This window comes from Lycium barbarum, chromosome 6, assembly GCF_019175385.1.
Source record: "Lycium barbarum isolate Lr01 chromosome 6, ASM1917538v2, whole genome shotgun sequence".
NCBI lineage: Eukaryota > Viridiplantae > Streptophyta > Magnoliopsida > Solanales > Solanaceae > Lycium > Lycium barbarum.
The window spans coordinates 22,526,534-22,543,316 of NC_083342.1; the positions used below are offsets into that span (position 1 = coordinate 22,526,534).

Here is a 16,783-nt window from a genome sequence, read left to right on the forward strand (position 1 = left end):
AAATGATATATTTGGAAAAGAAAATGATTTTTTAAATTTTTATACACATTTAATAGACAAAATGATTGATGTTTGAGACGGCAGAAAATAATAAAAGGTTAAATATCTAACTTGAACCAAGGTGTTTGTGTTGAGTTCCCACATAGGTGGGTAAAGGTGCTTGGATCTTTATCTTGGATAATCCTTACATTTTGAACTAGTTTTTGAGATCATTTTTTTGTGCGGATTTCCCTTCAAAAGCACTGGTCTTTAATGTTTGTCCCTCAAATTGGTGGTCTTTAATTTTTGTTCTCCACCTAATATTTCAAGGTTCTGGGTTCGAATCCCAGCTCAGTGAAAAAAAAAAAAAACGCAAGACAGAGGTTTGGATTCTCAAGCCTCAGGCACAATTTTGAATGCAAAACTCTGCTTGCAGGGAGAGTTTTTCATTCAAAACTCTGGCTAAGGCCTAACTTTGCTACAAAACTCTGACTTGCAAATTTTTTTGTTTTTGACTGAGTCGGGATTCGAACCCCAAACCTCATGGTATTAGGCGAAGGGAAAAAATTAAAGACCACCGATTTGAGGGGCAAAAATTAAAGACCACCCCAAAATAAGGGCATTCCTGAGAATTTCCCTTTTGAGATTAAGTTAAGCCCAAAGTCTGATACTTTTCAATTTATAATTTAGCCGATGTTGAGCCCCCATATTATATTATTTGAATAATTCTCACATCTTGAATTAGGAGTTTTTGAACTTGAAGTTTAAAAAACTGTTTTTGAAAGTCAAAGTTATGCGTAGTCACTTGAAAAAGAAGTGAAAATTTGTTTCCACTTAAAGAACTTGAATAGCTTATCTTTAAAATATTAGTTCAATATATAGTTATCAAATGATATTTTGAAAAAGAAATTTTATGGACAAAACTGACACGTGGTGTCCTTAAAAGTGTCTTGTCTTGAAGTTTTGTCCCTGCTTAACAAAATCATTAAAAAAAAATGATCTTAAATTGAAAAAATTTGCTGGGAAGAACTTATATTGCCCATTAGAACCTGTGGCCAATTGAGCAGATTTGCTGTCTTAAATTATAGGCAAAAGCTAAAATTTGTGGTCAATTGAGCATTTTCACCGTCTCGAAATATCCTGAACTCCTTCCTTTTAGGTAAAACAAATTTATATCCACAATTTATACCCGTTAGGCAATAAAAAACCTTTGCCTCGCAAATTTTCTGAAAAAGAGACTATTTAAAAAAAAAATTACTAAGCGGGACCAAAAAAAATTAAGAAAAAATTATGTCCGCCCTTATAGAGGCCATTTGTGAACTTAACCTGGGGCCCACTGAAGTTTTATATGGGTATCTCGCACGATTGCCCCTATTTTTTTTTCGAGTCCAACACATACAAATCAGACCTTTAAAAAAAACAAAAGGCTGTAGCTACTGGCTAGCTGAAAGTGAAGTCGTAATAGTTAAGGGAAAAAAACATAAATATACAATAATATAGAAGTATTTACAGAACCTTATCAGAACTATTTAATTAACATTGAATGGCAGTTTAGGAGTTACATACAGTAATGATTTCTCTCTCTATTAATTGGGCGAGATTAGGGGCACGTCATTAACAGCATAATAATTGATTCTCTTCCTACATTTTTGCTAAAAAAATTATATTATACAACGATAATTGTGTTCCTAGTTTCTTTCCATTTTAGTTATATGATTTTGCCGTATATTATGTTTATACCATAAGTATAAATGGTATGATTTAGATATAAAAAAGTTATACCTTACATATACTACAAATATATATTTATATTTAGTAAACCTTTTTCACAAAAAAATACTTTCAACTTAACAAATTTATTCCATGAATATACAACTTTTACCGATATCTTATAATTTATACCAGAACTATAACAGTAAAAAAATTATATCAGGTATATGTAATATTATACCTTAGTATCATTATAGTATATGTTAAATTATACTATGTATACATACACCATGTCAGAAGTTAAAAAACGTCTTCAACAAAGGAGAAAGATCATAACTACTCCAGCCACAACCCAAGCTTTGGAAAGAGAGATTGATAATCTCAAACAAGAGATTTCCACCCTTAAACAACATAATATGATTCTAGATGAGAGAATTTCTAGAATTGAGGAAGGGGAAAACAAGTTATGAAAATTCCAGCAGATAATATTATAGAAAATACATCTGTGGAAGGAAGTACTAGTAAAGAAGGAGAATTTCTGAAAACTCTGGAATTTATTACTTCACAAAAGTTTTTTTTATAAAAGTTACTTTTTTAATTGATTATAATTTCAAAAAGGAATTTACTGCTCTCGTTGATAGCGGAGCTGATTTAAATTGTATTCAAGAAGGATTAATTCCTTCAAAATATTTTCATAAAACTACCCATAATCTTAGATCTGCTAATGGGCAGAAAATGAGAATTATTTTTAAATTACCCAAAGATTATATTTGCCAAGACAAGTCTGCATGCCAGAAAGTTTTGTGTTAGTAAAAGATATTTCAAATCAAATAATTTTGGGAACCCCATTTTTTCAAAAAATATTTTCTATCCAGAGATGGGATACTAAAGGTATTATAGGTACCTTTGAAGGAAAAGCTGTTGAATTTCAGTTTATAACTGAATCATTTTCAAGGATTATAAATGAAATCAAAGATAAGTTGATGAATAAATATCAACAAGTCAATTTTCTAAAACAAGAAATTTATACTCTTAGTATTGAAGAAATTTTGCAAAATCCTAAATTACAGCAAAAAATAGATTTTCTAAAAAAATCAGTTTTCATTACAAATTTGTAGTGATCACCCTAATTCTTTTTGGGATAGAAAAAAAACATATCGTTTTTCTTCCATATGAAGAAACTTTTTTGGAAGAAAATATTCCTACTCAAGCAAGACCATGTCAAATGAATTAAGAATATTCAGAATTATGTAAAAATGAGATTTCTTCTCTTTTACAAAAGGGTCTTATAAGATCTTCAAAATCTCCATGATTATGCACATCTTTTTATGTTAATAAACATGCTGAACAGGAATGTGAAGTTCGTAGATTAGTTATTAATTATAAACCTCTTAATAAAGTTTTAAAATGGATTAGATATCCGATTCCTAATAAAAAGGATTTATTGGATTGTCTCCAAAATGCTATTATATTTTCTAAATTTGATTTAAAATCAGGATATTGGCAAATTCAGATTGCCGAAGCAGATAAATACAAGACTGCTTTTAATGTCCCTACTGGGCAATTCGAATGGAATGTTATGCCATTTGGACTAAAGAATGCCCCTTCAGAATTCCAAAAAATTATGAATGATATTTTTATGTCTTATAGTAACTTTATCATTGTTTATATCGACGATATCTTGGTATTTTCAAATACTATAGAGATGCATTTTAAACATCTTGACATATTCAAGAAGATCATCATTCAAAATGGATTGGTCATATCCAAGCCAAATATGTCTATTTTCCAAATAAAGGTCCGCTTTTTAGGCCATAATATTGAGAAAGGAAAAATTATTCCTATTAATAGAAGTATTGAATTTACTTCTAAATTCCCTGATATTATTACTGATAAGACTCAACTACAAAGATTTGTTGGAAGCTTAAATTATATTTCACCATTTTATAAAGACTTGGTGAAAGATACATCTATTTTATATGATAGATTGAAAAAGATTCCAAAGCCCTGGACTGATGATCATACTCAAGCAGTTCGCAAGATCAAGAAAAGAGTTAATAATCTTCCTTGTCTAACACCAGCCAATCCTAGTTGGCAAAAAATTATTGAAACAGATGCCTCTGATATTGGATATGGAGGAATATTAAAACAATATTCTCCAGATGATAAACAAGAATATTTGGTCCAATTTTATTCTGGTAAATGGAATAACAGCCAGAAAAATTATGCTACTGTGGCTAAAGAAATTCTTGCTATAGTAAAATGTGTTCATAAATTTCAAGGAGATCTATATAATCAAAAGTTTTTAATAAAAATTGATTGCTAAGCAGCTAAATTTATGTTTAATAAATATTGTAAGCATAATGTTTCTAACAAATGTTTGCAAGGTGGCAGACATTGTTAGCCCCATTTGATTTCAAAATTCATTATAAAAAAAGGTCAGATAATAGTCTCCCTGATTTTCTCACTAGAGAATATTTGAGTTCATAATTCTTATTCATCTTATTTGCAGGATGAGGCCACAATTTAGCCTCAACTCTAATAGAGGACGAGGAGGTAGAGGAACAACATCCAAAGGAACAGGCAGAGGCCCTGTTCTCACCCAAATAGGAAAAAAAAGGCTAATAGCCGATAACATTACAAGATCTTCCAGTAATACTAAGGAAGAGATTACATATCGGCAATATCTGGATTTTATAAAATCTCAGAAGCAGAAGGATAATATTCCACCCTCATATTCCAGTGTCCTTACAGATGATGATCATGAGCACACTGATTCATATGAACAAAATGCAGAGAATTAATAATTCTCATAGAAAATGAAGACCTCCAATGGAGAGATGAACCTCGGCAAATAATGCAAAGGTATTTTGATGCAGCGTCATACGCTATAATTACTTATAAATATTGGATGAATTATGAGCTAGTTCTTTCATCTTTAGGATCAGCAGAATTTCAACATTTTTACCCTGCTAATAGTAAAAAAGTTTATAACTTTTCCAAAATCACTATAAAAAAAATTTTCTCTCCAAATGAATGGGGAATAAGTACTTTGAAGGAAAAGGATTATATCCATCCTGATCAAAAAATCTCAGTTAAATTTCATTATTGGGATTATGTTGAAGGCTTTAATAAACTCCTTTTATATGAAAATCCTAATAGGAAACATTCATGGTTTATAAAAATATGTGTCAATATTTATAAACAGGGCATTCCAAATTGTTTTTGTCAATGGGAGATCAATTATGGTCCAACTGTAAAGATTTTACTAGAACCCTTTAAAAGTTTATATACTGAATAGGTTAAAGTTTCTCCAAAAATTATAGATTTGGAGACTAATACTACATTCTCTGAAGGAATTGCTAATATGTGTTTCTTCATTGAATTCTCTATCCCATGGATCATGAAATGGTCTGTAGAAGTGGGTAATACCCTCCCCCCCCCCCCCCCCCCCCCCCACACACACACAAAATACTCCTTGCCTACATAGGATTTTTTATACAAAATTCTGGAAGAAGTTAATACAAAAATCTGCTGATAGAACTATACCTGGACGAGAGTTAATAAACTAGATTGAGACTACAATAGCCAGTTATAGAGACTCAATTCATTCCAGACAAAGGGACATTCCCAGTCCCTTCTAGCATATTGCTAGAAGATGTTCAAATCAAAAAGGGAATTATACCCCCAGACGAAATAACAGCTACATACATGAAAGAATTTATAAAAGATTTAACGAAAAATCTTAATATGGAAATTCCCTCAGATGCATCCATGGCATCAGTTGGTCATACTACAGATAATGAAGATGATGATGCAAATGCAGAACATATTTTAGCGGGTGAATCACAGAGTCCAGACAATACTGAAGACTTTTCTCAATTTCTGGCACAATGCACAAGCCAGCAGGAAGAATCTTCCAGCTCAGCTAAAGACAATGGAAAATCAATAATGAAGGGATAAGGTGGACCCCACTACAAGAATCTGCTTTTATAAAACATATCTTTAATAAAGAAAAGTATTTTGTTTTTAGTAATGATTGTATATTACTTTTTCTTTTTCAAACTTTTTTGCAAGTTTTCTGAGATTTCCAAAATTAAGGAATCTCTTTTCTTTCGGCCAAAAACTGTCGGCCATTTTTATCTTTTCAATTTTATCGTCTTTTATACTGATCCATTATATAAGGATCATTTAGTTACGATAGAAGACAGGTTTTCACAGACCACCTTCTCTCTCTCTCTCTCTCTCTCTCTATTTGTAAAATACTCTCTCTAAATAAAAAAAATTTGTTGTTTATTATCTCCATCCTTGCTGAGCACAACTCCAGTTTATTATGTAATTTTTACTTTCTTTTATTTTATTTTGATTTTAATTTTTTTTTACATATTCATATTTAGCCTAAATGACAGGCTAAAACCCCTGTGTTGAACTATATCACACTAGACTACTAGGTATTATGGTGAAAATGCTTTAATTAGTCAGGATTCATCAAAGATGGTGCTGAGGTCAGACAGAGAATAACCAGGCGGACTGTTCAAATTCAGGCGGTGGTCCTGTTTGTGTGCCTGCTGAGCCGAGGTGGCGTTAGGGCTGTTTTTGGACTTGTTCTGAGTTGGACAACCCCATCGCCAGGGTTATTAACCTAGTAAAAGTCCCTCTGCAGTATCATCTCACCGTGCGATCCGTGAAGCTCTGGATCCTTAATAATTTTTAATAAATCCACAAGATTATTACCATCTAAAACATTGATATTGGTATCTTGTATTGGGGAGAAGAGATTATAAAACTCATCCTCTTCGTTATTACCCTTGCTAGTACATGGTTGTCCCATTTGACATAGTGCACGCCCTTCATCTAAACTGGTAGAGGTATAACTCTCATTCTCAAGAACTCTAAGTCCTCCGAATTATCAGACTCAAAATCAGAATCTTCCGGTTCTGAATTTAATAAAATCTTGTATAAAGATTCTGTTAGGTCATCATCAATATCAAGGTTCTTAATCTTTTCCTTGACTTTACAATTTTTGTAAAAATGACCAACTCTGCCACATTTATAACAGGCTCTTGGATTTTTGGATTTAATATAATCCCTTCTTTTCTTGAATTCTTTTTTTCGCCTTGCTTTCTTTTGCAAGCGTTTTTCTTTCCATACTTGGAAATCTTTCTTCTTTTTCTTGCACCTAGGAGGTGCTTTGGTTTGTGGAATATCCATACCAAATTATCCACAGAATTCTCCTAATTGTTCTCTCATTTAGACCATGTCTCTTGATTTGCTGATTCAGCTTGATCTCATTGCATAAGGCTAAACCTTCCTGCATACATGTTCCTATTAACTTTCCATAAGTATAGTTATCATAATTGATACTAACTTCCCATTTCCAAAGAGCTTTTCTTAGTCTTTCTGCAAAAAGGGAGGGTAATCCATCTATAAATTTGGATTTCCAATGAGTGTCATTACATTCAGGTAATTCCATAACCCGACAAAGGAATACATCCTTATACCACCTAAATGAGGTAAGGGTTTTGCATCTTAAATTCTGAAGCATGGTCCTAATGGTTTCATTATTATTCGACCATCTTCCTAAAAAATGCTCTATAATATTAATAACCAATGAATAAACGGCATTTGGAACTATAACTGGTTCTTGAGAAGTTCCTTGCTCCCGTTTTACGGCATTCAAAATATTACTACGTTGTTCCTGGGTTAAATAATTATCCCACCAACCTTTTAATTGGCCAGTAAAACCAACAATAATCATATCTGCAATAGTTCGCTCATTATTTTTATTAACCTTGCTTACCGTACTATACATCAACATTCTATGTATGGTACAATAAATCTGTCTTTCACTATAACCATCTATGTTCCATTCATAGATTTCTTTACCACTGTAACTATTGGTAACAATATGCCCATGTTCCTCTAATAAGACATCTTGAGGAGTAGGCCTAGGATAGTAGTACATCCTTTTAGCAGGTTTATCAGCATAATATTCATCTATTTTATTAATATATGCTGCAACTTTGACTTTGTAATCTATATTAGGAAAATTATCATCATCCTTTGCTATTAAAGGGCTAATATTTAAATCTTTGAATTTCTCATCAAGCATTTGCTCTAATTCTGAAAAAGGTTTTAATTTAAAATCTTTGATTTCAGGTAGAGGCTGTGTACTTGGAGTAGCAACAACTTCCTGCTTTTTTCCCTTATTAAGGGTAGAATCATATAATTTTTCTATATGAGAAAATAGTTTGTCAATCCTATCATGAAGTGAAAGAATTTGTTTTTCACCCAAGATATTCATGTAAATATTAGAATAATTTTGTTGTTTCAGCATATTATTAATATGCTTAGCAGTAACTTGTAAAGTATCGTTTTCAAATAATTTTGAAAAGGCTGCAAAATGAAGAACTTTGTCATCTTTTTCAATTTGAAAAGATTGTTGGGGAGGAAATATAGTATTAACAATCTCTCCATTAGTCAATTTATATCCACGTTCTAAAACAGAAATATAATTTTCGACATATTTAGTGATAAACCAAGGAACAAAAGATATAATTTTGTTGACTTTGGAAAGATCCCTATAAAAGTCTTCTTGGAAAAATGTTTTTTCATCATCATTAAATTAAAATTTGGAAAAAATCCACTTTCTAAATGGTTCCCATCTGCGCATATAAAACTCATGACTAATTTTTTGTCTTGCGGGTGATCCCCGACTAAAATCAATTTTATTGACTTGATCCATTAAATACCATTAAAATCCATATCAGACATGGTTAATTCCATGTCTTGAATACCAGTAACAATGTTATCTTGATCAATTTTAAGACTACCGATTCTGTTATCATCAGTTTCTCTAATTTGAGAAGTGGAAGCTCTAGATGGAGATTTGACAATATAATCAACTGGTGAAATATAAGAATGACATGAAGAATTTGATCTAGTTAGTCTAGACCTAGTGCTGATACTATGACTTTCAGCTTTATCTAACAAAGATGGAGGTTCATATCTTAACTTAATATTCCCATGTGGGGTTTCCTCTATTTCTGAAATGTCAGTATTAATATTATTTTAAGGAGGTGCTGCTCCTTCTATGATCCACTCTTTGGGAAAATCAATTTCATCCCATTTGATGGGTCTTCGAGTAACAACTTTGGATTTGCCAAAATTAGTTTCTATCAAAATAGTTTCATTTTTAAAATCCATGATTTTACACATAGGATTCATAGTGTATAATGGTTTAAAATATATTCTATAACAAATACATGTTACCTCTGTACCAGGCATATAATCATAGCTATGTAATTTAACACTTAATATTAAAGCATCTAGAGAGTTAACATCCTGTAAAGATGCCTGCAAATTAGGATAAGCATTAAAATATACAGGGCGATAAGCCAAACTGGTTTGAACTGTCCCTATGAGGGATTTTTTCCAATTTTGGTTCCTGCCATATCTTAAAGCTGCTATAAAGTTTTCCGATAAACCTCTTAATGTAAGTGGCTTGAATGCAACCTGTACTAACCTAATATGCATAAATCTATGGGTTTCCCTATAGAGGGCTAAATCACTACATGGTTACTATCAACTGTAATTGTTTCTTCAGTAGTTTTTATCACTTGCTTGAGACCTAATTTCTCAAAAGTACCCATCTGATAAATTAATCTGGGCTGGATTTTAGGGATGGTCCACTTATTAAGCAGATCCAATTACTGAGGCATATCATATTCCTCTTTTTTACTATTTTTAATAGTACTTTTACTTCTAATGATATTCATTAGGAGATGTGTGTTGGACGTATATCACCTATTACTACTTCTGTACCATGGTTCTGATACCATTAATCAGCACGGATCGCACGGTGAGATGATACTGCAGAGTGACTTTTACTATGTTAATAACTCTGGCGATGGATATACAACTTTTACCTATATCTCATAATTTATACTAGAACTATAACAAAAAATTCTATCAGGTATATCTAATATTATACCTTAATATCATTATAGTATATGTTGAATTATACTACACATAAATACATACCTCTAAAAATGAATTATACCATGTATATATAATACTATATCTCAATAAATTATAATATAAATGAATTATACCGTGTGTGTGTGTATATATATATATATATATATATATATATATATATATATATATATATATATGGTTAACTAAATATTTTATTGTCATAGTGATTAAGAAAATTAAGGGAGTGTATCAGTTAAAGAGGAGAGATAAAAGATGATAAACCTTAAGAGAATATAACTGAATCCCAAGTTTAGCGACATACATAGAGCCTATTTGACCAACTTATAAGCCCTTTTTAGCTTATTTTAGTGTTTGGGTAAAAATTTAAAGTGCTTAAAAAGAGTCATAAAGTGCTTAAAGTCGGCCAAGAATGAGAAGTTGGTGATTCCTAACTTTTTTTTTGGGGGGGCTTAAAAGCCATTTGGTTTGACAATTAAAATTACTTTTATATCCCTCATATTTTATTCTAATTCCAATACTACCCTCTCACCTAAAGCCCTAAAAATACGATCTTTTTTTTTTATCATCTTCTACAACGCAGCCTCTCACCTAAAGCCCTAAAAATATGATCTTTTCCTCTTTTCATCATCTTCTACGCAACCCTCTTGCTTTCACTGCTGCTTTTCACCTTGGGAAGTTCTTCTTCATTATTCTCTTGCAAGTTCAGTCACTTGTATTATTAATCTGAAGAATTCGAAATCTAGTGCACTTTTGTGAGTGATGGAGTTATCAAAAGGAATTGGTAATAGATTTTTACTCTATTAGGTGTCTACGATTTCAAACTACATGTTTTGGTCTCAGACTTGCTTAATTTTTTAAAACTAATTTTGACAAGTATTTATTAACATTCAGAGCATTATTGCCCCCTTCCCACCCACCCAATTCGTGGAAGCTATAGAATTGATCATAGTATCCTTCTTAAATTCTTCAGATTTCAATTGAATTTCAGGTTCTTATTTCTTTAGCCTTTATTTTATTTGTTCTCAATGATCTTCAATATTATGAGGGAAAACCCATAAAATAGAAGTGAAGAACCCTATTTGATTTTAAGAAAATTAATAATTAAGAGTTCAAAAAATATAAGAGTAATAAATGATGCTTAAGGACTCGATTTAATAAAATGAGAGTATCAATTATGATCACACCGAAAGCTTAAAACGTTTGGTCTAAAAGAATTACCCTTTGAAGCATTCAGTCAAAAAGAACAAGGTTAAAATAAAGAAGCCATATTAGAATTGAAAGCTCTGGACATATATTTGGACTTACATTGATTTTAATTAGTTGAAATATTTTTATATTGTTTGACTTCCCTTCCTTATTTTTCTTATATATTACTTTTCGTGTAGTATTCGATTTTCCTTCAGATTTATGTGCTCTTACCTTTTGCTCTCGTGGTTGTAGTATTTGTTTGATTCCTATAAGTTCGAGCAAGAGTGGGCTGGTTTGCTTCGTGTTTGAGGTATATTATCACTTCTTAACTTCATAAAAGGGCTCTTAAGGACCGTTTAGTATGTGGTGATTGGAAACCGTGAGTCTGAGTTATTGAATTTGTTGTGGCTGTTTGTTTGGTTATTGGGCTGCCAACATTGTGATGTTGCTAATTTCTGGGCTGATTTATCTCTGTGGTTGAGTGTCGTCAGCAGAGTGATTAAGTTCCGACGTGTGCATTTCCTTTTGAGAACTTCAATATCCCTCTGTAACCCCGGAACTTTTGGCCTAAGTCTAGGTGAATATAAACAACTACTGTCTGAATTCTGCTCAGCTAGCCTATCCTAATAAACAGATGAATCCTTCATTGATGAACTAATGGATGACTCTCTACATACATCATGGTTAAATTTCTCGAGGGGTTTCTCGGTCTCCCTTTTCTCAATGTAATCTCGGATTGCACATCAGTTCAAGGGAAGGTCCTCATATATGACCTAAAAATGTCACAAACTGCTAAAAATCAAGAGAATCCTGTCATACGAATGTAGGAAAATAAATTTCAGTGTTAAGTGGATGAAGAGAGTAGACATGGATACAAACCTCTTCCATAATTGCTTCAGGAAGAAAAGAATTCTTGTGCATTTTTGACTCCACACTGTACTTCAATAGAGTATGATGACTTCCTAATTGCTCTAAGATCCATTTTTCCTTGAAAAGAATCGAAGTCTCCTTCCACCTGCTCAAAGCTAATTTCTTGCTCTATATGTTCCGATAAGTCTAAGACTACATGTGCAGGGAGTACTAGGGGTGTCAATGATTCGGTTCGACCGGTTATTTGACAAAATTTAAACCATCCCAATTTTTTAGTTACTCCGTATATATAACCAAAACTAAGCTTTTCAAAACCGTACCAATCATCTCGGTTTTTCTTCGGTTTCGGTACGATTCGGTTAATATTCGGTATTTTATTCTTACATGCATACAATTTTTTTTGGTCTTAAATTCCCATTCAATGATACTTAATATCCACATACACAGTAATTCATGTATGCAGAGAACACATATTGGTTATTGCAAAGAACAGATAACTAGGTTCCAACAAGATACATTTGAGACAAAATTATTTTTCTAATTGTCAAAAAAATACCCTCAGGCGATGAGACTTGTCTTGTGCAGTAAGTTTGGTCCCTTTACTCATTTCATTTCATACACTATCCTCTGCACTTTTTCCTTGTCCACTCACATCTTTCATTCCTACAAATTCAATCATCAAGCACAACATCCTAATATAGAGCCACAACTTAAACTTGCTGGAAGAATCGATCCAAACCAACACAATATACACACCAATCTATACGGTGTACAATGATATTAACAAGTAAAGTTAATTCAATTAATAATCAATTCACTAAATGTCCACTCTATTAGGAACAAAAGGACAACTAATGCAAAATTCAGTAGAAGTTAATAATTAAAACTTGCAATAAGGTTGAAGGAAACAAACTGGAAATAAATATTATAGATGAACTGCACTAATGCAACCACGCCTACTTGTAACGAACACACCAACTGCAATAAATTCTTGTTTGGTTTCTTCTGAAAAAAATATAGTATCTCTATCATAGAAAAAATATTTAAACATAAGAACGATAAAAATTAAAGTGATCTTGCAAGCAGCATTGTGGCATAGCACTGAAAACAGCAAGCGAATGACTTCTTCCAAGTTGCCAAAACATCAACTAGTCTTTTAGCTGCACCAAAGGAACTTACGTTATCATTAATTTATCAAGAAAAGTCTATTTGATGAATAACTAAAAGCAATTGTCTTACCAGCGATAGCCTTGAACCCAAGTTATTTATCAGATTAGCAATGACAGTTGAAGCAGAACCCAAGTTATTTATCAAGATATTTCTCTTGGAAGATAAAGCCTGTTTGGATGGGCTTATTTTAAGCAGCTTATAAGTTGTTTTCAGCTTATAAGCTGCTTTAGATAAGCTAAGTCAAACGGGCCCAATTATTTTTTTGAGCTTATTTTAAACACAAAATGACTTTAAGCTGGTCAGCCAAACACTCAAAAAAGCTGAAAACAGCTTATAAGCAACTTATAAGCCAATTTAAACGGGCTCATAATTTGAAACATGGAACTAAACATCATAGAGACATTATTTAAGAAAAACTAAAGAATTCTACCTTATATTATACTTTAGCTTAAATTGTGGCAGTTTGTTTGGTTATTGGGCTGCTAACACTATGATGTTGCTAATTTCTGGGCTGCTTTATCTATGTCGTTGAGCGTCATCGGCATAGTTCATGAACGTTTATTTCTCCTTTCTTCAGATTGTTTACAGTCAATCATGCCGGAAACTAGTAAGGCACGAAGTAATGCTAAGTGGGATGATGATGCCACCATTAAATTTATAGATTTGTGTGAAAATGAGACTAGACAAGGACGTAGACCACACACTCATTTAAATAGAGATGGATGGAATAATGTTGTTGAAGAATTCAATAAAACCACGGGAAGAAACTATGATAAAAAAAAACAAATGAAAATCATTGGGATAACATGAAAAAAGATTGGATTCTTTTTAAGAAGTTGATGAGAGGGGAGACAGGTTTAGGACGGGATGCCACGAAAAATACAATTATGGCAGATGATGATTGGTGGGAGCAAAAAATTAAGGTACATCTCTCACATTTTTCTATATGTCTTTCTTGTTTCTTTCATTACTAAATTTCTTGGTTTGTTTAAAGTAGTTTTGAATTTTTTGTTACAGAAGGATGATTGATATAATAAGTTCAAGAAAATAGATCTTTCACTTATTTGGTATTGCTATGATGCGTTGTTTTCTAATATTGTTGCTACTGGAGAAAGAGCACGTACAGCGAATCAAGAACAAATGTCTGGCATTGGAGTAGATCTTGATGAAGAAGGAATAAATGATATTGGTGGCTGTGACAAAGAACACTTTATCAATCCTAATGATGAAAGTGATGATATATAGAATGTGGATTCTATTATGTTTCCTAAGCCGTCGCTAAAAAGACGAGGTTCAATTGATGGTATCGGAACTAGCACTCAAGTAAAAAAAAAAATAAGGCAAAATCTGGTGTGGGATCAATGAGAGAGGATATACACTCTCTGGTGGAGTTTATGTCTAGCAAAAGCATTGCTACATCTCCTTCAGTAGATGATCCCGTCATTGATAAGTGTATGAATGTGTTGGCAAATTTTTCTGATATTCCTACTGGGAGTGGAAAGTACAACTATGTTTGCAACATGTTTCTTAAGAAGGACGTATGTCAACTGTTTCTTAAGATGGAAACTGATGAAGCTTTGAAGTCTTGGTTGGAGTATAACTATTAGTTATACCTTGAGAAAATGGGCTGATTGTGTTGCTATAGTTAAATGTTTTTATTGTTTAATGTTCGAACATTATGGTTGTGCGTGTAAACTTTACTTATTGCTTCTTGTTTAGACGTTGGGGTTGTATCCTTAAATCTTATGGTTGTACGTGTAAACTTTATGTATTGTTGATGTTGTGGTTGTATCCTTAAACCTTATGGTTATTGTTGTTGTGTTGACTTTAATGAATATGGGAACTTTACGTATTGTTGTGGTTGTTGTTCTTTACTGATGGAATAGTAATTTGAGATTTACAATGTGATTTTCCGAAGATAGAGATGAGTGTATTGAAACAATGGAGTTTCTAAAAAATCTTGAAATTGGGTTCTTATGGAAAAACTTTCATTCTTTACTAATTTGAGTCATTTCCGTTTTCAGTTAAATGGAGAGTTGGGTAATTAGAAATGTGGTATCTCCTCATTTAAGTGATTTGTTAGATGACGAAGATCAAGAACTAGAAGAGATTCGGAGAGAGCAAGATGAGAAGGAACAGATGGCTTTGTGTCGTATAACAGGTAAATACATTTTGATGTATTGCGAAAAATACCTATGCAAAGAACCTTGTCGTACATCAATGCGCTCTGGAAATGAGTTTATTCAAGAGATATTACGAGGAAATGAGACTCGTGGGTTATGAAAATTTCCGATTGAAGAAGGCGGTGTTCATTGATCTATCCAATGACTTAACTGACAAATATGGGCTTAAACCCACATGTGGAATGTCTATACATCAAATGTTAGGCATACATATTCTTGATGACTTGTGCACATAGAGCTAGAAATCGAATCACACAAGATATCTTTCAACATTCTAGAGAGACAATTCATAGACACTTTCATAGTGTTTTAAAGGCCGTTTTTAAGCTTGCAATAGATATCATTAGACCACATCCAAATTATAATGATGCTTGCGATGCTCACAAGCCATGTAAACACCCTTTCTTTAAAGGAAGTAACTCGATTATGATAATTTATTATTTTGCATTGTATCTTTACTGCCCTTATATAAGAAAAGCTTTATGATAGTTTCTTGCCCCTTAGAATTCCAGGAGCAAAAAATGGATGCCAGGTTTCTTATTTTACATTCACTTCTTGTAGGATTGTATTGGAGCAATTGATGGCACGCATGTTAAACCTAAATTACCGCAAGGTCAAGAGATACCATATATTGGACGTAAAGGTTATCCGACTCAGAATATTCTCGCCGTTGTTGATTTTAATATGTGTTTTACATTTGCATGGGCTGGGTGGGAAGGAGCAGCTCACGATAGTCGTATATTTGCTGAGGCCCTTCGTAGGCAAGAGCTCAACTTTTCACATCCACGCGGAAACAAATATTATCTAGTTGATGCAGGATATTCACACATGAATGGATACATGACTCCATACAAAGGAAATAATGTGAGATATCACCTAGCTGAATTTCGCCGCAGTGCAACTCGACAATTGCGAGAGCCAAGAGGACGCATTGAGAAATTTAACTATTTACATTCTTTTTGTAGAAATGTAGTAGATCGCACATTTGGCGTTTGGAAAGCAAGATGGTCTATTTTGAGAGACATGTCATACTATCACATTGACACACAAAGGGACATCGTACTTGCTACTATGGCTATTCACAATTTTATTAGAAAGAAATGCAATGTGGATGATGCATTCCAAACAGCCGAGAATGAGAGCTATATTCCATCGGTTGATTCTAATAATACTGGCACAACTTCAAGAGCTAACAATGTAGATGTCGAAGACGTAGGAGAACAAAATGATGTCTATTAGATGGGGTTTCGTGATATGATTGCTAGTGACATTTCTAATGCTTGATGCTTGTATTATATGAATATTTTTCACTTCTTGTATTTATAGTGGAGTGCTTTCGGCTGTATTAGCACTTTTATTTTGTGTCAAATTCTCCATATTTGAAATATGAATCGTATTATCCTTTTGTATAAAACATGAAGGCGTTGGGATACTACATGAATGAATGCTTTATTACCTTCTTAACTTTGGAAAGATATCTCTGGCACCATATTATGTGCAAATGCAATGATAGAATTTCTTGAATGACTTTAAGAATATGTTTTTTTACAACAGAATGTGCAAATGCAATGATAGAATATATGTTGCTGCAATTGCCCCTGTACATTTTAAAACTATAAGTAACATATATTTATAAAGTTAACTCAAATAAAAAGTTTATAGTGGAAGTGATTTTGAAATAT

At 32.6% G+C, this 16,783-nt stretch overlaps 1 protein-coding gene and 1 pseudogene across 1 annotated transcript; both read left to right on the plus strand.

Annotated features, from left to right (window-relative positions):
* Positions 1 to 10,262: 10,262 nt before the first annotated feature.
* Positions 10,263 to 14,792, plus strand: LOC132643608 (L10-interacting MYB domain-containing protein-like; annotated as a pseudogene).
* A 68-nt stretch (positions 14,793 to 14,860) lies between these two features.
* On the plus strand, positions 14,861 to 16,521 carry LOC132643609 (uncharacterized). Its single transcript, XM_060360076.1, has 2 exons — positions 14,861 to 15,079; positions 15,663 to 16,521. Exon 2 carries the CDS (start codon positions 15,786 to 15,788, stop codon positions 16,338 to 16,340), a length of 555 nt encoding a protein of 184 aa, XP_060216059.1. The 5' UTR covers positions 14,861 to 15,079; positions 15,663 to 15,785; the 3' UTR covers positions 16,341 to 16,521.
* Positions 16,522 to 16,783: the final 262 nt, after the last annotated feature.